General features: G+C 43.5%; 1 protein-coding gene across 12 annotated transcripts in view; it reads right to left on the reverse strand.

The window, feature by feature from the left end:
- atp8b4 (ATPase phospholipid transporting 8B4) overlaps positions 1 to 24,623 on the reverse strand; it is a 251,477-nt gene that overhangs the window by 128,444 nt on the left and 98,410 nt on the right. Inside the window, exon 1 of one of the 12 annotated variants that reach the window (XM_068017950.1) lies at positions 1,473 to 1,537. The exons of the other annotated variants lie outside the window; for them this stretch is intronic. Within the exon in view, the coding sequence (XP_067874051.1) occupies positions 1,473 to 1,515 (43 nt within the window). The 5' untranslated portion in view covers positions 1,516 to 1,537. Of the gene's footprint in view, positions 1 to 1,472; positions 1,538 to 24,623 lie in introns of those variants that run through there. 12 annotated transcript variants of the gene reach the window in all.

Below are 24,623 nucleotides of genomic sequence, written 5' to 3' on the forward strand. Positions count from 1 at the left end.
GGCAGCCTCACATTGGCACACCAGGTGGCCAGCATTCCAGGCAGGCCTAGAGAGCCACCCTGCTTGCCTGGGTGCAAGAGCAGCTGCAGCCCGTCCTGTAGAGGGCTCCCCCCCCCCACTTTCTCCCCATCCTCATCAAACCACCACCCCCTGCCCCCCACCTCCTCATCGCCCACAGCAGTGGCCTGGCTGCAAGATCCATTTTTTAAATTGTTTAGAACGGTTGGAGGGTGCCTCCATTTTGAAGCATCCTCTACCTTACATACCTTGTATTGCTGCTCCTTTCAAGCTGGCCCTCCAAATTTGAGAGGCTGCCCACCACTCTTAGTTGCATGGTGAGCCTGTCTCCAGGCTCCCATGAAAATGGGGGCCAGTGACTGCTCCACCCCACCCCACCCCCCCAAGGGGCAGGTTTGGGACCCTTTCAGGGTCCCGACCTCTGCTTCCTGCCTCCAGAGGGAAAATCCTGCCCTTGTTGTCAATGTTCCAAGTGAAACCTATTCCAATAGAGCTGGACCAAAGAGCAGGCAAGAGCCAGCGGTATTTATTAGACAATTAAAACATATTCTGAAGATGCTCACATTGGGACACTGGGATTATGATGGTAGAGATGTTCTGAAAGGTCATTTCATCCATGGTACACACCAGGGCTCCTTGCTGCCACATTTGGTCAAATGCTGTCTTGTTGTCAAAGGCAGTCACTCTCACCTCACCTCTTGAAATCATTGTGCCACTAAGGATATCCTTAGTGTGAAGACAGGTTTTGGTTTCCTCATGGAGCCATCTCATCCTCGTGGTTTTAAGAGGTGAGAGTGACTGCCCTTGACCTCAAAGACTGCATTTGAGCAAGTGTGTCAGCAAGGAGCCCTGGTTAAACTGGGTCAGTGGGGATCAAGGGGAAATTCTCCATTGACTGGATCATACCTAGCAGAAGGATGGTCATCATTGTTGAAAACAGCTCCAGGACAACGCTGCAGGAGTTCCTCAGGGTGGTGTCCTAGACTCAACCAACTTCAGCTGCTTCATCAACAACCTTCCTCTCATCATAAGATCAGGAGTGGGGTTGGTCACTTCTGATTGCACAGTGTTTAGCTCCATTTGTAATTCTTCAGATAATAAAGGAGTCCATACCCAAGTACAGCAGGATCTGCACAACATCCAGGCTTGGGTTAATAAATGCAATTGACACATACACCATGCATGTGCTAGGCAATGACCAACTCCAATGAGAGAACCAAACTAACACCCCTTGATACTTAATGGCATTACCTTTGCCAAATCCCCTCCATTAACATCCAGGGCGCCACCAATGACCAGAAGCTCAACTGGACCACCCACATAAGTGCCGTGGCTGCTGCAGCAGGTCAGAGGATGAGTATTCTGCAGCAAGTGGCTCACCCCCCGACTCGTCAGTCGCTCTCCACCAGCTGCAAGGCACAAGTTAGGAGTGTGATGAAATACACTTCACTTACCTGGATCGGTACCTTGATTAACACTCAAGAAGCTCTGCACCATCCAGGATAAAGCAGTCAACTTGATCAGAACTTCATCCAGCCCTTCCACCACAGGTGTACTGTGGCTGCAGCAGGACGGCAGGACACACTGCAGCAATTTGCCAAGTTGCTTTGGGAGCACCTCCCAAAACCAGGAGCTCCGCTACCTAAAAGCACAAGGGTAATAGCTGCATTGTATTTATTGGTAAATAAGTTAAAGTTTGAGATTGGTCAGCAAAAATATCTATCAGGTGGGAGGTGATTTTTATGAATTGCCACAATTGCTCACAATTGTGATTTTGTCCGGCTGAGACAAAACCAGACTCGATAAATTGGGTAGGGAGCTAGGGGATTGGTGGTGGGGGGGGATGGGGAATATGTTGCAATATTCGATGAAAATCTAACGTAATATTTTGAAGTTATTTAGGTGATGAGTTCGTAGCTGAGTGACTGCAGTTTAAATTTGTGATATTAGGAAGAGTGTCTTTATTCAAACTGTGATACAAGCTTGGAGTAATCAGCAATAGAAGAAACCATCAAGGATATTCTGAATCTAGCTGGAATCTGCACTAGGAGTACGAGGGTACCAGAGGACTGAGCCAAATGGCCTTTTCTCCACTTTGAATTTCCTTATTAGGGTTCTGAGTGCAGAAATTTTAAGATGCATGTAGTCTTGAGCAGACTTTGAAGTATGCATGTTGTTGAAAAGAGTAGATTTGTGAAAAATGAAGTTTTTTTGGATGCCAGATCACTCTTTAGAATCTTGACATGACCCCACAGAGGTGTTGAGGTTCTGATGGGGATTATTATGCAGGCCATGTAGTGTGGGAACGTTTCCTGAATACAATCACAGCACTAATTCTCTATAGCTATAGATATTGGAGACCAGAGCAAATCTGTTCTTGTGGTTTCACACACGCGTGCGCACACACACGCACACACACAGTAGATCTCGAAATACCATTGGAAGAGTTCACAGAATGTAAATTTTCCAATTATGAATGATAACAAAACTTGAGACCTAATGTGAATAAATTTGGTACTAATCATCTAATTCAACATACGAGAGCACGCACTAGATTCTTATCACTGGACCAACATCTGGACAAAATCATAGAACTCAATCAGCATTTCTGTCGCAACCTTGTACATCCATCTCTGCATATTGGTAATTACTCTCCTGCCTCTGGGAAATGACATACTGATTTTGTTTCAAAGAGCTCTTACCCTACAACAACGCCATAAGTGGAGGATGCCCCTCTACGTTCCTTCAACCTCTAGATATTGACACTGGTCAATATCCAAGAATTGGTTTTAAATATGGGGGTAAGTGGTATCTTCAGCAGACCTCAGTAGTTAAAACCTGTGTTAGATTATCCTTTCAATTGGAAAACTTCCAAGATTTAAGTGGGAGAAAGCATTTTTTGATTGCATGAATCAGCAGGCCTAACAGACCTCCATGTCATACAAGCAATTTATGGCAACATGACAGACTTTGAAATATTTTTAAGAGCTCAGGTAGAAAGGATGATGACCTCTGATGATCAAATGGGAAATATGAGATGGGAAGGTTTGAAATCGGCCCAACAGACCATGAGTCATATTTTATATAGATCACTACCGATATAAAAAGTTATTGGAAAAAGAGGGAGATTCTCTCCTCCCATTTATAATCAGATGCTACAAGGTGTGCATAAAATATTGGAGAATTTAGGATGGTTAGATCCCATAGCACTTTTCAAAGAGGTTCCTTCCAGTGTCCTGGTCAACATTAATCCCTCAGCCAACACCAAACACAGATTACCTGGTCATTTACCTCATTGTTTGTGGGATCTTGCTGTATGCAAATTGATGTTATAACAGTAACTAGGCTTCAAAAGTACTTTGCTGACGATGAATCACTTTTAGGATGCGCCGAGATCATGCTCTGTATCAATGCAAGTTCCTTGCAGCAACCACAGAAAATTATAAACACAAATGTCAAGCATTGAAGGCACAACCCTTAAAAATCAAAGAAGGTATTCTGCTAGTGTCTCAGGTATATCTAGCTCCGTGGGATCGGTTGGCAGTTATCACTGAACATACAGACTGAATCTTAGAATGATGCACAGAGTGAGACCAGACACTAAGACCTACAAACTCCATCCAAGAGCACAGAGGAAGCAAACTGAATGAATGTGCTTAATTATGGACAAAAGAATATTTTCCTGTGCATGGGGCACTTAAAAAATACAATAAGGAGGTGCAGAATTGCATGTATTCAGGCTGTGTGAAATAATGCCCAAAAAAAGCAGCTCATTGCATTTCTGTGTATATTTTGGATTAAGTCTATTGTGTTTGGCATGACAATATCTTCATGGTAAGGCCCAACTATAACCCCTCAGCAACTACCATGCTAAGAAGCAAAATTTATTTATTTTATTTATTTAGAGATACAGCACTGAAACAGGCCCTTCAGCCCACCAAGTTGGTGCCGACCAACAACCACCAATTTATACTAACCCTACAGTAATTCCATATTCCCTACCACCTACCTACACTTGGGGCAATTTACAATGGCCAATTTACCTATCACCTGCAAGTCTTTGGCGGTGGGAGGAAAGCGGAGCACCCGGCGAAAACGCCCGCGGTCACAGGGAGAACTTGCAAACTCCGCACAGGCAGTCCCCAGAATTGAACCCGGGTCCCTGGAGCTGTGAGGCTGTGGTGCTAACCACTGCGCCACTGTGCCGCCCAAAAGGTAAGTTATGACAGTTAATCAAACCTTTACTAAAATCATAATATTCAAGTGCGATCACAAATGGAATTTTCAGCTTTTGAAAATTTTTATGATATTCTGTGAGGCTGATATGATCAAGGTTGAATTATTGAATTTAAAGTTTCATGCTACTGCTGATTGACACTTTACATCAACAGTACAATATTGTTCTTCAAAAAAAGCGAGGTTCAATGTAATTATCTGGCTGAGCATATTCGTGTTGCTCATGATCTCCTATCACCCAACAATGTCTGTCATGCTCTATAGATTTATCTGATTGCGTGCTCACATTGGTAACAGGAACAGTTCAATACAGAACAGAGATGATAGATGGTGGTGAAAATTCAACATTGAAGTCTTGCCATTACTTTCCCTTTAAAAAAAAAATCAACCTGCAACAAAAAATTATGATTGCCTACATGACAACAGTCACTACAATTCAAGATATTTCACAATCTGAAGCACTTTGGGGATGTTTCAATCCATGCTCACTGACCTATATTAGCTCTTGGTGCAGCAACGCCTTGATTTTCAAATTCTTTTTTTTTTAAATCCCTCCATGGCCTTGCTCCTCCTCATCTTGGTATCCTCCTCCAGGTCTACAACCCTCATAGATATCTGCTCTCCTACAATTCTGGCCCTTTGCACATTCCCAATTTTATCAGTCCACTATTAGTGGCCATGTTTTCAGCTGCCTAGAATTCCTTCCTTAAACGTACCCGCTTCTCTACCTCTCATTCCTCCCTTAAGATGTCTCTCAAAACCTACATCACCTGTCCTAATATCTCCTAATGTGGCGCGATGTCTTGAGATGTTTTACCATGTTAAAGGCACTTGTTATGAATGCTGAACTTTGTAGTAAGAGTATGTTTTAAAAGAAATTGAGATTTTTTAATGCAGTGTAAATGGAGTTGGAGGAGACATGTGACCTCGCACCAAATCTGCCCTGAAACAAGCCAGGGATCTTGGCTACCATGCAAACAAGGAAACCAGATCAAAGACCCTTTTGAAAGCAGAGTGTAAGATTGTAACACCTGACGAACAATAGGTTTCGCTCTCCCAGACCCTCAGATCAAAACAGAGAGACCGGAGCTCAAAATGCAACTCTGAATTGCAATTGCTAACACTTGGAAACAAAGGAAGGCCAAGGTGGTTTTGATATGGCCAGACCTATGGACTCTGAATATTGTAAAAGGGAAAAGACTATTTACTTTTGACTCTGGATAAATTCAACAGGTTTTCCGAAGTCTGACAGGCTAAAAAGGAAGAGAGGAAGACAAGAAGAAACCAGAAGGAGTTGCAAAGCCTCAGAAGAGACAGAGAGAAAACAGCTGCTCCTCAGAACACTGATACAGTGAAAGGCTACTAAGACTCGAACCCAATTCAAAAGTCGTGGTTTGCGGAGGAGAAAAGACCAACAGGACCACCAGAAATTGCCTTATTAACAAAAGTTCAGGTCAAAGGTGCTTCAAAGAAGACAGCAAAAGGACATTGGAGTTGAGAACGACTGGGAGATCCAACCCATTGCAACTGGGAAGAGTTTAGGACTTTTAGCTCCAAAGAGACAGTTTTGAGGAGAACACAGTATAATGTGTAAATGTGGTGTGGAGTTTTCAAGTGCTGTAATAAGTTAATGGGAAATACCTTTCTCCGTAACTTAGACTTTTTTACTTTAGACTTTAGAGATACAGCACTGAAACAGGCCCTTCGGCCCACCGAGTCTGTGCCGACCATTAACCACCCATTTATACTAATCTTACACTAATCCCATATTCCTACCACATCCTCACCTGTCCCTATATTCCCCGACCACCTACCTATACTAGTGACAATTTATAATGGCCAATTCACCTTTCAACTTGCAAGTCTTTTGGCTGTGGGAGGAAACCGGAGCACCTGGAGGAAACCTACGCAGACACAGGGAGAACTTGCAAACTCCACACAGGCAATACCCAGAATTGAACCCGGGTCGCTGGAGCTGTGAGGCTGCGGTGCTAACCACTATGCCGCCCCTTAGTGCATTAGCTACCTACTAGGTACTGTTTAGTTATGTTGATTTTTAGTTTAGCTAATATAGTAAAAGTCTTAAAATGTGAAATCTTGTCATGTAATCCTTTAATCAGGCTGCAGAGTTCATATCTTTTTTAATTCATTCATGGGATGTGGGCATCGCTGGCTAGGCCAGCATTTATTGCCCATCCCTAATTGCCCTTGTTTATTTTCTCTTGATTTTAAAGTGAATAGTCTCTACTGAGGTTGTAACACGCTATATAAATGCAAGCTCTTGATAAGGCGCTATATTAGTGTAATATTACAATTGAATTTCAATGTTACTTGGGAGAATGCAGATAACAATCTGAGAACAAAGTTTACAGCCACTATTCAAACAGATGCTGAAGTACCCCTGATTAATTACACATCACCAAAATTAATTTGCTTGTCTCTCACTGTCAACTTCAATTATTCCTTATTGCAAAATAAAAAAATGAAAATAGTTTATAGCTAGTGCCAAATCATATCTTTATGAGCCTCAAAGCACCTGGCAGTCAATGGATTTCTTTTGTACCTACTAAGGTCCACAGATGTAAATAAAGAACCAAACTAATTTATTTATTAGTGTTGGATAAAGGAAGAATATTGCCCAAAGCACCCAAATGAGAAAAAGGTAGTTTTAACAAAAATACTAGGGAAAGAAACAATATGTAAATATTACACCAAATCTTTATATTTTAGCTCGATAGAATAATTTAAGGACTGGATAGAGTGCCTGTTGAAAGATTATTCCATTTTATCAGTGCCATTCCTTTCTTCAAGAGCAGTGAGCCTCTGGAATACGTTGCAGGTGAGTGTGGTAGGCACTGACTCTGTATGACTTCAAGAGGGAGCTGGACTGGTTCTTGACTGGGGCAGTGATCACATCATTTTAGAGTCATTATGGCACAGATGGAGGCCACTCTGCCCATTGAGTCCATACATCATATAGATAGTTTTTATAGATAATACTTGGTCCATGTGATCTCCTGAACTGGCTTTGATCACCCTGGGGGTCTGAGAGAAATTGTGCAGGAGTATTTTTCCCTTCATCCCTGTAGTTTTTTTTTTGGGCGCTCTCAGGATATATATGGCTGGGATTGGGAGAGACAGTGAGATGCGGCTCGTCATGATGCTCCAGCCATCATGAGGTGTGGGGCAGATTTGATGGACCAGCTATTTTGCGGATGGGATTTTTACTTACCTGACCTGCCAGCAGCAGGTGGGTCAGAAAGGTGTGGGGAACCCGGAAGTTGGAATTCCCTCGCACACTGTGGAGTTTTAACGGCTTGGTATCCCGCCCCCAGCCTGTTTGACAGGCTTGGCTGAGATGCCATCGTGAAGATCGGATTTAGAGATAATTTATATCTTTCTCTCCTTTTCCCATCTCAATGACTTGAGGAGCTCACCTGGAGGTATGATTACATTGGCAGTGGCCCTGGGTTACCTCATGTGCTAATGCTTCATGCATTGACTGTGAACATTGAGCACCCGTAAATTATTTGACCACTAAGCCATCACACCCAACCTGGTCCTGTTCTCATCTAGTATCTGAGGAAAATATAAATGATCTCTAAATCAGATCCTCATGGTGGCACCTATGGTGCTGCTAAATAATTGACCACAGCTGAGGCCTAGCATTCATGTTTTCATCCAGTATCTACACTTGTCCCCCTTAAGCTATCAATTAGCAGCAGGAATCCCAGTTGACGTTACCCTTCCTAGTGTTGAAATACTGGAGGCGTAGTGTCTCCATCAGTATCCATTCAGAGATCAGTAAATTCAGGACATATTCATCATCCAGTCTGGGAATTGCCTGGTGCAGTCCCTTGCAGTACATGAATCCACTCAACCATCCAGGGAGCTCAAATACATTTTAAAATATCAAAAATTATACCTCTCCTGTTTAAAATCCCTTTGATAGTGCAGGTTTTAAAATTGTATCAATATGTTTGCGATACAGCAGCTGCATTGTTTTGTAAGACAAAGCCGATACATAAACAGGTTAAAGAAAGATCAAACAGATGTAGCCACACATATCAATTATCACTTTCTTCTTTCTTTCTTTTGGGCCTCCTTATCTCGAGAGACAATGGATACGCGCCTGGAGGTGGTCAGTGGTTTGTGAAGCAGCGCCTGGAGTGGCTATAAAGGCCAATTCTGGAGTGACAGGCTCTTCCACAGGTGCTGCAGAGAAATTTGTTTGTTGGGGCTGTTGCACAGTTGGCTCTCCCCTTGCGCCTCTGTCTTTTTTCCTGCCAACTACTAAGTCTCTTCGACTCGCCACAATTTAGCCCTGTCTTTATGGCTGCCCGCCAGCTCTGGCGAATGCTGGCAACTGACTCCCACGACTTGTGATCAATGTCACACGATTTCATGTCGCGTTTGCAGACGTCTTTATAACGGAGACATGGACGGCCGGTGGGTCTGATACCAGTGGCGAGCTCGCTGTACAATGTGTCTTTGGGGATCCTGCCATCTTCCATGCGGCTCACATGGCCAAGCCATCTCAAGCGCCGCTGACTCAGTAGTGTGTATAAGCTGGGGCTGTTGGCCGCTTCAAGGACTTCTGTGTTGGAGATATAGTCCTGCCACCTGATGCCAAGTATTCTCCGAAGGCAGCGAAGATGGAATGAATTGAGACGTCGCTCTTGGCTGGCATACGTTGTCCAGGCCTCGCTGCCGTAGAGCAAGGTACTGAGGACACAGGCCTGATACACTCGGACTTTTGTGTTCCGTGTCAGTGCGCCATTTTCCCACACTCTCTTGGCCAGTCTGGACATAGCAGTGGAAGCCTTACCCATGCGCTTGTTGATTTCTGCATCTAGAGACAGGTTACTGGTGATAGTTGAGCCTAGGTAGGTGAACTCTTGAACCACTTCCAGAGCGTGGTCGCCAATATTGATGGATGGAGCATTTCTGACATCCTGCCCCATGATGTTCGTTTTCTTGAGGCTGATGGTTAGGCCAAATTCATTGCAGGCAGACGCAAACCTGTCGATGAGACTCTGCAGGCATTCTTCAGTGTGAGATGTTAAAGCAGCATCGTCAGCAAAGAGGAGTTCTCTGATGAGGACTTTCCGTACTTTGGACTTCGCTCTTAGACGGGCAAGGTTGAACAACCTGCCCCCTGATCTTGTGTGGAGGAAAATTCCTTCTTCAGAGGATTTGAACGCATGTGAAAGCAGCAGGGAGAAGAAAATCCCAACAAGTGTGGGTGCGAGAACACAGCCCTGTTTCACACCACTCAGGATAGGAAAGGGCTCTGATGAGGAGCCACCATGTTGAATTGTGCCTTTCATATTGTCATGGAATGAGGTGATGATACTTAGTAGCTTTGGTGGACATCCGATCTTTTCTAGTAGTCTGAAGAGACCACGTCTGCTGACGAGGTCAAAGGCTTTGGTGAGATCAATGAAAGCAATGTAGAGGGGCATCTGTTGTTCACGGCATTTCTCCTGTATCTGACGAAGGGAGAACAGCATGTCAATAGTCGATCTCTCTGCACGAAAGCCACACTGTGCCTCAGGGTAGACGCGCTCGGCCAGCTTCTGGAGCCTGTTCAGAGCGACTCGAGCAAAGACTTTCCCCACTATGCTGAGCAGGGAGATTCCACGGTAGTTGTTGCAGTCACCGCGGTCACCTTTGTTTTTATAGAGGGTGATGATGTTGGCATCGCGCATGTCCTGGGGTACTGCTCCCTCGTCCCAGCACAGGCATAGCAGTTCATGTAGTGCTGAGAGTATAGCAGGCTTGGCACTCTTGATTATTTCAGGGGTAATGCTGTCCTTCCCAGGGGCTTTTCCGCTGGCTAGGGAATCAATGGCATCACAGAGTTCCGATTTGGTTGGCTGTATGTCCAGCTCATCCATGACTGGTAGAGGCTGGGCTGCATTGAGGGCAGTCTCAGTGACAGCATTCTCCCTGGAGTACAGTTCTAGGTAGTGCTCAACCCAGCGGTCCATCTGTTTGCGTTGGTCAGTGATTATGTCCCCCGATTTAGATTTGAGGGGGGTGATCTTCTTGATGGTTGGCCCAAGAGTTCTCTTCATGCCATCATACATTCCTCTGATGTTTCCGGTGTCTGAGGCCAGCTGAATATGACTGCATAGGTGTTGCCAGTAGTCGTTTGCGCAACGCCTAGCTGTTCTTTGTGCAGTACTTCTGGCTGCTTTAAGTGCTGCGGATGTTAAATCGCTGGGGGATTTCTTGTAGTTCAAAAGTGCAATGCGCTTAGCGGCTATGACAGGTTCCAGCTCTTCATTATGAGATTGAAACCAGTCTGCATTTCTCTTCGCACTTTTGCCGTAGGTGGTCAAAGCTGACTCATAGATGGCGTCTCTGATGTGGGCCCACTTGGTCTCAGCATCCCCTGTGGGAGTGTTTTGAAGGGCTGTTACAAGTGAATTTAGAAATTTTTGTAACAGCTGTGGGTGAGAAATTCTGCTCGTGTTGATGCGCGGGTGGCCCTTCTGCTTGGAATGATGCAACTTCTTTGGTCTGAGTCTAACCTTGCTGCACACCAGGGAGTGGTCGGTGTCGCAGTCCGCACTGTGGAAGCTGCGTGTGATTTGAACACTGTTTAAGGCGGCTCGCCTTGTGACAATGAGGTCTAGCTGGTGCCAACGACGTGATCTTGGGTGCCTCCATGAAACCTGGTGACAGGGTTTAGTGTGAAAGAACGAGTTGGTGATGCAGAGGTTATGATAGGTACACAACTCAAGCAGTCTCTGCCCGTTCTCATTCATCCTTCCAACGCCATAGCGCCCAAGGCAGGAGGGCCATGAGTCATGGTCGGCCCCAACCCTGGCATTAAAGTCCCCCAGCAGGAATAGGTGTTCGGTGTTGGGGATGCTGCTAATGATGTTATGGAGTTGTTCATAGAACTGGTCTTTAGCTTCAGGTGCGGAACAGAGTGTTGGAGCATAGATGCTGAGTAGGTGTACTGGACCAGAGGTGGTGAGCAGTCGGATGGACAGTATGCGTTCCGAGCCATTTGAGGGAGGCTCTATCATGCTGAGCAAGGAGTTTCTGATGGCGAATCCCACTCCATGCTGTCTTGGTTCTTCAGGATCCCTGCCCTGCCAGAAGAAGGTGTAGTCTTGCTCTGCTAGAGAGCCACTCGTGGGGAGGCGAGTCTCCTGAAGTGCTGCAATGTCCACATTGAGTCCACTGAGCTAGTTGTTAATGATGGCGGTCTTCCGAGAATCGTTGATTTGTGTAAGGTCTTCCGACAGGCCAGGACACATAGTTCTGACGTTCCAGCTTGCAAAGCGAAGGGCTGGTACCTTCTTTCCTTTTTTCATGTTGTTATCACTGGAGTAGTCTTAACACATCACTCTAAGAACATCAGGTAAATTTTAATTGAATTAATTCAATTTTCCAAACCTGCAGCTAGCAGGGGGAGATTCTACTTGCTGTTGTACATAGTGTCCCAAGAGAAAACGATTCTGACTTTACAGCACATAATGTTCTTGGCTCTGTGAGGAATTAAGTCTCCTGGGAAAAGTTTCAGAACTCTTCGCACATCAGTTCACTTAATTCCCATCAGTTAAAGTAAATCAAACTCAAAGAAATTGGTGCAGTTAATCTATAAGGAATTGACCATTAATACTATTGTTCTTATTATAATTTCATTTTATAATGCTTGATAGGCCAAAGGCATGGTGGGCTATAATTCCTAATTTGAATTCAGAGCTGTATTTTAGCAGTATAAAATCATACAGCCCAGAAGGATGTCATTCGGCCTACTGTGTCTGTGGCTGAGTCCCACTCCCTTGCTCGTTGCCCCTAGCCCTGCAATTTTCTCTGCTTCAAGTATTTATCCAATTTCCTTTTGAATATTAATATTAAATCTGCATCCAGCACACTTTCAGACAGCCAGATCCTAAAAGCACTGCATTAAAAAAATTCTTCTCATCTCCTCTCTGATTCTTTTGCCAACACTTCAATTCTGTACAAGCAAACTGCAACAGGAAGAACTGCAGAACATCCCAGAACTGCTGTGTTGGCCAAAGGCCAGTGACCACCCAAGAAAAGGAGAGGCAATCTTTATACAAGAAGTGATTTAGAGACTGTTAACCTTTTTTTTAAGATAAGGTTTTATATCAGAGGACTGTTATCTCCCTCAAGGAAAAATGAAAGGACACAAATGTATTTACTTCCTCATGTAAATCGTGGTATTTCACTCTGCATCTTGCAGCTCTATGGAAGGGAAAAAATAATTGCCTGCACTAGAAAGAAAGAGCACTTTGTTTTCCACCCTGAGGGGCCATGTAGGGTTGTTTAAAACATCTTGACTGAATAGAACTTTCTCCAGAACAACATTGACAAGACAGAAACTATCTTGTTCAGCTTTTGCTAGATTCTAGCCAACAAATCCCTCACTTCTCATTACTTCCCTCCTGCACATTCCAGTTGCCTTCACAGCTGTGTGCTCAGGCTAAATTGGGCAACACACAACCTCAATGTTGCACAGCGACCCTAAAATGAGCTTCAAACCCCATATCTCATCTATCCCTACCTTATCCTACTGTTGCCTCGTCCATCTCCAAGGCCTTCCCCTTGACCTCCCAGCTCTACCATAGACTAACTACAACTCATCTGTTTGCACCTTTGCCCATCCTATGTCCCATTTACCTCTGGTCCCTGTCCTCATTGATTTCCTTGTTTCCCCAGCATATTGATTTTAAAACTCTGGTCCTCACCTACAAAACCTTCCAAAGGCTTTGCATCACCCTATCTCTTGCCCTATGCCACATTTCACATTTCTTTCCTCTCTTGAATCAGGCCTACAGCATACCCACATTCTCCTCCTCCCTCATCATCATTATAGGTGGCAGAATCTTCAACCCTCAATCCCTCTGACATTGCCTTGGTCAACCATTTTATTGGGATACATCACTCTCAATCTTTAAAATCCTCTTCAAAACCTAATTCTTTAACCACATCTGCAGCTATCTCCTCTACCTCTTTCTGCATCTCCCACCTGATTTTTGATGTACCTTGGATATTCGTTCTGTTAAGGTGCTTTCTCAGTTCAAGCTGTTGTAGTATTCAGCTGATCTAGGATTTCTCTATTTATCAGGTTTCCTCCTTTTTCAAAAGGACGTCATCATTCATTGCCATTTACTTGTTCAGAAAGATTCTTCATAAAGGAAAATATTCTCTTGTATCTTTATGTCATCATTTCCTCTCTCCTTTCCCCCACCCCTTGGGACTAACCTCTACCCCACAGGAACTCAAACATGAATCAATTTCACAACCCATCAGCAATGGCAGAGGGAGAGGGGGGAAAAGCTGCACTCGACACCATTATGCTTCTTCAGCCATGAGCTCTGCAGCTTATTATTCTGATCAAAAAAAGCTTGAAGTCTGCACTGACAGCTCACTTCAATTCTGATGCTGTGCCAGGGAAATGTGGAACGAAATAAAATCAGCAGCAGTTATCTGCTACTCCATTTCAATACTGCAGTCAGACTCCATGTGATAAAATTGGACTTAAGCTACCTGACTTCTCTGCTGCTATTTTCCCACCACTTATCTATATTTTGATTCTCTTGATCTTTGTCTCATTGGCATTCAATACTGTCAGTCCTTGAGCTGGAGTGGCCAGATCTATCCCTGCATTGCTTCATATTTTTCCTGTATTTTACGCCTGGATTTAATCGGTATGATGTCCTGTTGTTACAAGAAAGTCTTCCACCATACGGCCAGTACTGTAGAAGTTGCAAAGTTGATCATTTTTTAAGATCATAAGGAATTAGAAACAGATTCCGATTGCAATAGTTAGAATATTTCAGTCAATCAATTATCTATGGTTCTTTAAAACATGCCATTTCTAACAGATACGAGGGTGAGCAACTTAATTGGTTAGCCCAATTGTGTGGCCAATGAAGGCAGTGAATAGTTCAGTCACATGGATGAGGAAGGCTCAGTCTCTGGCGTGTACTGAGTTAACTAATCTCAATCAAGGTGGCGGTAGGTTGCTCCAATTTGGCTTAGCATCCTAAGAGGATAGAGGGTCCCTGCTCCAGATCACTACTTAGCAATATTTATGGATGTTTATACACACACACGCAGGTGCACATGGAGCCATTTTCATACTTCTTCCCTTTTTTATTTATTTAGAGATACAGCACTGAAACAGGCCCTTCGGCCCACCGAGTCTGTGCCGACCAACAACCACCCATTTATACTAACCCTACAGTAATCCCATATTCCTGATCACCAGCTACACTAGGGGCAATTTACAGCGGCCAATTTACCTATCACCTGCAAGTCTTTTGGCTGTGGGAGGAAACCGGAGCACCCGGGGAAAACCCACGCAGACACAGGGAGAACTTGCAAACTCCACACAGGCAGTACCCAGAATCGAACCCGGGTCCCTGGAGCTGTGAGGCTGCGGTGCTAACCACTGCGCCACTGTGCCGCCCTTTTAACTTGGACTCTGGGAGACTGGCATCCATGAGCTAGGGTTTACACTGATAATTCCAGTCCCCTTATCCACAGCAGCAGACTCATGCACAGATCCTGCTTTTGGAAGAAGAGTCAGATTTAGAAGCATCAGTGCCAGAAGCCAGCTTGCTAATGCCAGTTTGCCAGAATACCAACACTAAAACAGCAGCAGCATAAAAGTAACTCATGTTCATATCCAATGAAAAAGTACAAGATTGGGCTTTGCCACATTTGGTCTTACAGTTAGTAACAGGTCAAGACTAGTGAGGAGGAGGGTAAAAATAGTAATTTCCGATCTAACCTTTCCTTAATTGCTGGGTCACTTGTTCTCCCTCCTCTTTCCACCGGCCCAAATTTTGTCAATATAGTACATATAAAATATAATACTTTAATATATGGTTAATTCTTAATAAAAGAAAGTACAACACTTAATGTTACTGCAACTTAACACGTGCATCCATCGTATAAATTGGATGAAATGCAAGTGCAAGTTAATTGAGCAAACAAGGGTCACTAATACAGCGAGTCAAGTGAAGAAATCTTGTGGAAAGGCATATAATCAATTCAAGTTGTATAGAAGTCCTCAAATATACCCGATCCTAAAAACAGAAGAGAAGGAAAAGCATACAATGCTTGAAAACAGAATTGCATCATTGGGAGCTGAGGTGGTAAACAACAAATTCAAAGCAATGACAAGATAGGTTTGGTGTAATTCCCCAGTCACTCATCACTGCTACAAACAATGGAAGGGAAGGTGGAGGATGGCAGCTTTGAAGATCCAAATGGATGGTATGGGGCTGCAGTAGCAGGCTTTTACAGGAATGTAATAATTAGGGGGCTTAATTTCCCCTGGTAGCACATTGGTTCATGCTCATATTTGTTTCCAATTGTGCACAAAGGAACCTGTGTTAGAATAGTCTACAAGGGGATTTAATACAAGCATTTTAACTAGTTCACTACCAAAGACATTAGATTAGATTAGATTAGATTAGAGATACAGCACTGAAACAGGCCCTTCGGCCCACCGAGTCTGTGCCGAACATCAACCACCCATTTATACTAATCCTACACTAATCCCATATTCCTACCAAACATCCCCACCTGTCCCTATATTTCCCTACCACCTACCTATACTAGTGACAATTTATAATGGCCAATTTACCTATCAACCTGCAAGTCTTTTGGCTTGTGGGAGGAAACCGGAGCACCCGGAGAAAACCCACGCAGACACAGGGAGAACTTGCAAACTCCACACAGGCAGTACCCGGAATCGAACCCGGGTCCCTGGAGCTGTGAGGCTGCGGTGCTAACCACATTAAACCCAATAAGTAAAGCACTTCAGCACAATGGCATAATACACCAATTCAATCCCAAACAATCATTTTACGACATCATGACTACTGTCTCATTGGGCGCATTGGAGACCACTCTTCATGATACAAGTTTTGCTAAGAGCAGAGAAAAAAAAGATAGAAAGATCAGAAAGAGAAACAGGGGAAAAGAAAAGAGCAAAGAAAAAGAAAAAAGTACTTACATTTCTATAGTCCTTTTCACAACCACAGGACGCTGTAAAGAGCTTCATGGCCAATGAAGTACTTTTGAAATTTAGTCTTTATTATAATGCAGGTAAAAAACACACACACAATTTGCATGCAACAAGGTCATAAGAGTAGCAGTGAGATAACGTTTTTAAAAAATGAATGAAGTGATGTTTGTTGAAGAATAAATGTTGGTCAGAACACCAGGAGAACTGCCCTGTTCTGCATTGAATTAACACCATGGAATATTTTATGTTCAGTGGAGAGGAAAAAACAGAACCTGTGACACTGCGGCATCCCCCTACTGTTGAACTAAAGTGTTAGCCTATATTATGTGCTCATATGGGAGTGGGCTTCAACCCATATCATCTGACTCTGACAAGTGTGCTTCTGTGAGCCAATGCTCGCAATATATGCTGGTCCTTATCCAATCTCAATAGACATTTGTGGTGCAGGATAAAGTAAAAGATATGGAGCATGAGGAGAAAAGCAACAGCATTGAATTACAGCATTAGAATACATTCTACATCAGTTGGCAATGAATGATAGAGAATTTGGAGCTGAAATAAATGCACTCTTTATTGTGCAGCCATCTTAATTGTACACTGTAGTTCTGTCATAGAAAACAATATCGTGGTAAAGACACACACACACACACACACACACACACACACACACACACACACACACACACACACACACACACACACACACACACACACACACACACACACACACACACACACACACCACACACACACACACTCTTCCCTGGTGTGATCCACTGTCCGATATAACCTCATTGTGGGAAAATGAGCCTTCTCAGCCTGTCAATTTTACTGTACTGCTAAACATTATTTTCTGCCATGGCTATTCAGATATTTGATGACCAAAAATACCCTAATACCGTTTAGCTTGTATTTTAGATCAGGTCTGCTACAGACACCTCCTCCGCTTCAGTTTTTAAAATTTATTCATGGGATGTGGGTGTCGGTGGCTAGGACACCATTATTGCCCATCCCTAATTACCCTTCAGAAGTTGGTGGTGAGCTACCTTCTTGAACTGCTGCAGTCCATGTGGAGTGGGTACACCCACAGTGCTGTTAGGAAGGGAGTTCCAGGATTTTGACCCAGCGACAGTGAAGGAACGGCGATATAGTTCCAAATCAGGATGGTGTGTGGCTTGGAGGGTAACTTGCAGGTGGTGGTGTTCCAATGCATCTGCTGCCCTTGTCCTTCTAGGTGGTGTTACCAGTCATTCTCATAAGCAGTCGAGATATTTGCCTTTTATGGGATTTGACTCATATTGTGCTATACCTACCTGTACAATAGAATTACCCCAAAACAGAACACCAACACCCACTTGTGATCTAGACTGGATACCCTTGTCTTTCACACCTGATCTTCTTCAGACCCTCAGGATGGACTGAGCAAACACATGATGAGACAAGACTGAAAATGAATTGTTAAGTTGCTTTATTCCAATCAGGTGAACATACAAAACAACAGTTAGGAGCAGACACATTTCTTTTTTCACCCAGACATCTGAATACTGAACAGAATATGAGCTAAATGACATTTTACTATTGAAGAAGGCCAAGGAAATTGGTTGAATTTCTTTTTATAAGCATCTTTGATTGGATCTTCTCAAGCCACTTTCTACTGGGCATAGCACAAAAGTGTCACTAAATTGAGTGACCAGTTAGAACTGTCACAAGGATTGGCAGGTATGAGAAATAAGAAATATCACACGTTCATCTGAGGTCCTGGTTATAGGGACCAGAATAGAGGGAACTTTACTCTGCTTCGAACATCAACTTGACCTGGGCAGTCTTAAAACTGACACTGGCTCTCCAAAATTAGATACTACTCCATTTTCCCAGCATTACGATTCCCCCAATTTTAGAACCCAAAATTCACCCACCACAGCAGCTGTTTTGAAAATTAAATTAAAGGTACACGTACTATTTTTAAGCCATTTGCATCTTAATTGTAGAGCACAGCCACTTTAACTTTCGATGTGAACAATTCGAGAGAAACTTTTGGCCAGGCGCATGGAAATTCTCTGCCAGAATGTAAATATAAACATTTCTAGGGTTTCATGGTCTTACTAAATAAGCAGAACCATGTGACATTATTAAGCAGCAACTGTTTGCCAATACAAAAGACCTTGTGACCTTGCAGAAATTTCGGTACAACTGGCTGGATTTATCGAATTAAAAAGGGTTCACTAATATCAAAACAGTTACTGTTTTCCAGTCTTCAAAGTGTATTTTTAATATGTCAAAGGGCATTACAGAGCTCTGAAGGTTTCTGTGAGAACACAAAGATGTTGTATGCCTTCCCCAATATTTTGCATATGGCTATCTGCTCATTAACGTTGTACATTTGAACTATTTCAGTAATGGGTGGTATATCATTGCAATTGGAATAGCTTTCCAAATTTTGTTTTTTCAAAAACACCTCAAAAAGTCATACTTAACAATTTAATTTCAAACATTATTTACAAATTGATTTATGTATTCGTATTTTTGAAAGTTAACAAATGGATTTACTGATCTTCATAGGTTTGTTTTAAAGTGAAAGTAACTCAATTTGAAAATTAATTTGAAAATTTGAAAATTCCAGACTGGCCAAGAGAGTGTGGGAAAATGGCGCACTGACACGGAACACAAAAGTCCGAGTGTATCAAGCCTGTGTCCTCAGTACCTTGCTCTATGGCAGCGAGGCCTGGACAACGTATGTCAGCCAAGAGCGACGTCTCAATTCATTCCATCTTCGCTGCCTCTGGAGAATACTTGGCATCAGGTGGCAGGACCGTATCTCCAACACAGAAGTCCTCGAGGCGGCCAACATCCCCAGCTTATACACCCTACTGAGTCAGCGGCGCTTGAGATGGCTTGGCCATGTGAGCCTCATGGAAGATGGCAGGATCCCCAAAGCCACATTGTACAGCGAGCTCGCCACTGGTATCAGACCCACAGGCCGTCCATGTCTCCGCTTTAAAGACGTCTGCAAACGCGACATGAAGTCATGTAACATTGATCACAAGTTGTGGGAGTCAGTTGCCAGCGTTCGCCAGAGCAGGCGGGCAGCCATAAAGGCGGGGCAAAAGTGTGGCGAGTCCAAGAGACTTAGCAGTTGGCAGGAAAAAAGACAGAAGCGCAAGGGGAGAACCAACTGTGTTTTGGCCCCGACAAACAAGTTTTATCTGCAGCACCTGTGGAAGAGCCTGTCACTCTAGAATTGGCCTTGATAGCCACTCCAGGCGCTGCTCCACACATCACTGAGCACCTCCAGGCGCTTACCCATTGTCTCTCGAGATAAGGAGGCCAAAGAAGAACTTAATTTAAGCCACAATATTGCTGACATCCAGGAAAAATCAGCCTCCCTGGGTGAACATTTTTTTAAAAATATATGTATCAAAGGTTTAATACCACACTGCAGCACATAAATTTCGCAGCACAAAATTATTCAAATGCAAACAGATTTTGTACCTTAGGGTTGATACAGTAAACACAATTGATTTTATTTAATATTTCATTTTTGCCCATCTGATGTTCCCACTCTATTTTCATTAATATCAATTATTTTTCTTCCTCCTCCCAGCTCTCTCTGCCTATTGTGAGCGACTTTTACAAAACTGGCTGCAGCTAAACTGAAATGGCTCCAATGCTTCTGCCAAGCAAGGCCAATATCTTTGAATTGAGATGGTCACTGAGATCAATCGTTGATGCTTAAAATTATCAAAGCAGGGATCAGTGCCTTGGACAAGCAAGATTACTGGCCGTCTATAAAGGACTTATTTATCATTAGTTTAGAACAAAGAACTTTTAAAAATTAAGCTTACAAGTTTGCAATGGCGTCTAGCATCGCCCAGTGCCTTTTTGTTTGAAAAATGACAAGAACATTCAAAAACAAGATGAAAAACTATCAGTATCAATCAAATTCCACCCCATTCAGATTTAGTGCAGCCACATACATTAAGTTCCTACCCACTTAAGAATATAACCCTCTTGGAGAGGAAAAAAAAGGAAAATCAATTTAGACAATACTCAAATTCCTCTCCAATCCTTTAAAAGCAACCAAACAAATCTCCAGGAGAAAACCATAACTCAATACTCCAACATCCCAGAAAGCTAACTGACATTTTTTTTAAACGGCAAGTGGCCTCTTCCGGAACTTGTCAGGTTCATTTTTAAAGTACTGCAGTGCATTTTCACCTACTGTGTGTTTTGGTAACTTGTTCCAGAGGGTGATTACTCTGCAAAAAGAATTACTTCCTAGAAACTAACCTAGCTCTTCATCCAAGAATTTTACATTCATGGCCATTAGTTCTACCATCCCTATTCATGTTAAGCAACCTATTCAACCAGACTGAATCCAATCCCATCATGATTTTATAAACCTCAATCATGGCCCCTTTAAGCCTGCATTTTTCTCCGAATGGCCCACCCCAGTGATTAAAAGCCCAAAGGCTAGGTTCCAGTCTGGTAGCCTTTCTGCTGCACTTTCTCCAGAGCCTTTGATATCCTCCACCCCGGGTGAGTCAGTTGAAAAATTCCCACAACTCATATTTCTACTGAAAAGTCCATTTCCTGCTGAGAGAATTGGCTGGAAAGTTGTCCCAAAGGTAATTTGCATGTGTACAACTAGGAATCAATACTGGAACATTTTAACTGAGAATATGCCACATCATTTGGAAAAACTTAAATTTATATACTGCCTTTTAACATAATAAAACATCCCAAGGCCCAAGGCCCCCATGTCACAGGAGCATTATAAAAATATAACACTGAGCCACATCAGGAGATATTAGGTCAGATGACCAAAAGCTTGGTCAACGATGTAGGTTTGAAGGAGTGTTTTAAGGGAGGAAGCGAGGTAGAGAGGCGGAGACGTGTAGGAAGGGTGTTCCAGAGTTTAGAACCTAGACAACTGATGGCACAGCCACCAATGGTGAAGCAATTAAAATCGGGGATGTTCAAGATGCCTGAATTAGAGGAGCGCAAATATCTCGGAGTGTTGTGGGGCTGGAGAAGATTACAGAGATAGGGAGGGGAGAGGTCTTGGAGGATTTTGGAAATGAGGATGAGAATTTTAAAATCAAGGTGTTTCTTGACCGGGAGCCAATGTAGGTCAGCAAGCACAGGGGTTAAAGGGGAACGGGAGTCGTTACAAGTTAAGACACAGGCAGCAGGGATTTGGATGACCTGCTGGATAACACACTAGCCAGGCGTGTGTTGGAATAGTCAAGTCTGGAGGTTATGAAGGCATGAATGAGGGTTTCAGCAGCAGATCAGCTGAGATAGGGGCAAAGTCAGGCTATGTTATGGAGGTGGAAATAGGCGGTGTTAGTGATGGCCCGAATATAAGGTCAGAAGCTCATCTTAGGGTCAAATATGACCAAGGGTTGGATTTTCAATCAGGGGTTGGGAACCTAAAATGAGGGTTAGTTCTGGGTCCCGACCTCGCATGGCATGCCTTAAATACACCCACTGGGGTTTTCAAATCCTCAGTTAAGGACTAGAGAGCAGGTTTGGCATCCAATTAGGGGCGGCAGATACCTCCTGACACTCGCAGGCCAATGGGAGGCCCCCCAGCACTCTATGATCAGCAGCCCCACCAGCTGAGGTGGAAGCTGCCAATCTGAAGATGGAGAGAGAAAGAAAGAGAAAGAAAGAGAAAGAAAGAGAAAAAAAGAGAAAAAAAGAGAAAAAAAGAGAAAGAAAAAGAAAGAGAAAGAAAGAGAAAAAAGAGAAAAAAGAGAAAAAAAGAGAAAGAAAGAGAAAAAAAGAGAAAAAAAGAGAAAGAAAGAAAGAGAGAGAGAGAGAGAGAGAGAGAGAGAGAGAGAGGTAAGTTTTTTTTATTTTTAGAAAACCACAACTGCCTGGCCATGATCCTGAAGGGGCAACCCCTCCTGCAGATGGCCAGCGGCTGCAGTTGTGGCCCAGTGACCATTAATAGGTCCAGGAGGGGGAGGTCTCTTGAATGATCCATTGGCACTACCCCCTCCACGGCACCTCCCGCCCTGAGCTCAGCATGTTGGCGTGGACATGGTCCAGGCTGAAGTGGGCAGCCCGCATTGCCAATTGGGCATTCCATTCGGCGCAGGAACAGGGCCTTAATAGGCTCCGTAATAACCAATAATTGGCCTCAATTGGCTGTTCGTCAGGAAGTGGCATGGAGCCGATCCAACCCCGAGCCATTTTGAATAAGGGTGGCTTGGGGCCAGGATCGTGCCAGCAAACCAGCACCGAGGCCGGCGGCGCCAAATTGTGTGCCTGCCCGCTTCTGATCAAGACTCTGAATGGATTTAAAGATCCATCCCCAAGGTTGCGAACAGACTGGCTTAATCTCAGGCTGTTGCCGAGGGAGAGGGATGGAATTGGTAGCCAGAGAAAGGGGTTTGGAGTGAGTACTGAAAACAATGGCTTCAGTTTTCCCAGTATTTAACTGGAGGAAATTTCTGCTCATCCAGTACTGGATGTCAGATAGGCAGTTTGATAATTTAGCAATAGTGGAGGAGTCGAGAGAAGGGGTGGTGAGGTAGAGCTGGATGCTCTCACCCTACAAGTGAAAACTAATGCTGTGCTTTTGGGATGATGTCGCCGAGGGGCAGCATGTAGCTGAGAAATAAGAGGGGGCCAAGGATAGATCCTTGGCCGACATCAGAGGTAACGGTGTGGGAGCAGGAAGAGAAGCCATTCCAAGTAATTCTCTGGCTACAATTAGACAGATAAGGATGGAACCAGGTCAATGCAGTCCCATCCAGCTGGACGACACTGGAGAGGCATTGGAGGAGGATGGTGTGGTCAACTGTGTCAAAGGCTGCAGACAGGTTGAAAGGGATGAGGAGGGAAAGTTTACCTTTGTCACAGTCACATAGGATGTCATTTGTGGCTTTGATAACAGCTGTTTCGGTACTGTGGCAGGAGCGGAAACCTGATTGGAGGAATTCAAACATGAGGGTCCGGGAAAGATGGGAACGGATTTGGGAGCTGACAACACATTCAATGACTTTGGAGAGGAAAGGGAGGTTGGAGACTGGACGGTTGGATGGCAAGGATGGTGGGGCCAAGGCTTAGTTTTTTGAGGAGAAGTGATGACGGCAGATTTAAAGGAGAGGGGGACAACAACTGAAGAGAGAGAACCCTTAACAATATCGGCTAACATGGGGGCCAGGAGGGGAAGTTGAGTGGTCAGCAGTTAACAATGGTTAGGTGGTCAACAATAATATTTAGCTTCTTTTATGGCTCTATTCAGTTTGGGAACCCAATATCCTGTGATTTTTGCAAATGTTAGAACGTTCATGAAATTTTCCACCCTTAAGGACCCCTAACAAACATAGGAGCCAGAACCAAATGAACTGGCTCATCTGTTAACACTCATTGCTCCCATGTCATCCATGCCAACAAAGTGCATCAATATATTCTACCATTGTTGTGCTTTCAAAATGCACAGTGGTTTCACAAAATGAGTCTTGAAAATTTTGTTAGATTTAGGCCTGCTTATTTTTCAACTGTGATGTTTTCCCATACGTGTTATCATGCAACTCAGCAGTGCAACACATGGAGGATTAGCTCACAGTCTCAAAACCCCTCAAGCTTTGTTAAATTGAGGTTTAATTTGTGAAATATTTAAGTCTGTTTAAGTCGAACAGCGACCTTGTTTGGAAGAGGTTTATTTTTCTAAAATATCAGAATATTTCAGATGCCCAGTTTTCCACATTCGTACCCAAAGTGTCTGTCTTTATCAACTGATCCCTTTACAAGTAACTATGTTAAAATGAACTGTATATGGTTTGTGGAAATAGTAGGCTTCAAACAATGACTGGCATTTTCCCATTTCATACTTGTATTCTTGTGTTAAATTCCTAAGTTCTTCTGTCTTGTTAATTGCATATAGGATACATCGAGAAATAAGGCAGGAGAGAGAGTAAAATAAAGAGTCATCACAGTTCTGGTGGAACCTTAATTATCTCCTGTAAGACAGGCAATCCACCATTCTCAGTTGATAATTAAGGTTCCATTGCAATGAGAAGTGCATTCATTAGTTGGTCAGGGAATCGCAAAAGTCTCCTTGTTTTTAGCTATCCTTAAATTCCATTTCTTTTCAAATTGTTTGTGGACTCATCCTTGAGTGAAAAATAATTTGACATAAAATTAACTGAGAGTGATGTAGAAGAAGTTCTCTGCTTCCCTATCAATGCACTCCACTCACTGACATTTGGGTCCTTCTCCCCAATCCCTCAACACACGGTCCTTGCATTCTCTTCTCAACTTTTCTGTTGGGTCAACAATAACTCAATAATTTTTTTTGAAAGAAATATTATGGAAGGAGAGT

The sequence above is a fragment of the Heterodontus francisci genome, chromosome 38 (genome assembly GCF_036365525.1).
Source record: "Heterodontus francisci isolate sHetFra1 chromosome 38, sHetFra1.hap1, whole genome shotgun sequence".
Lineage (NCBI taxonomy): Eukaryota > Metazoa > Chordata > Chondrichthyes > Heterodontiformes > Heterodontidae > Heterodontus > Heterodontus francisci.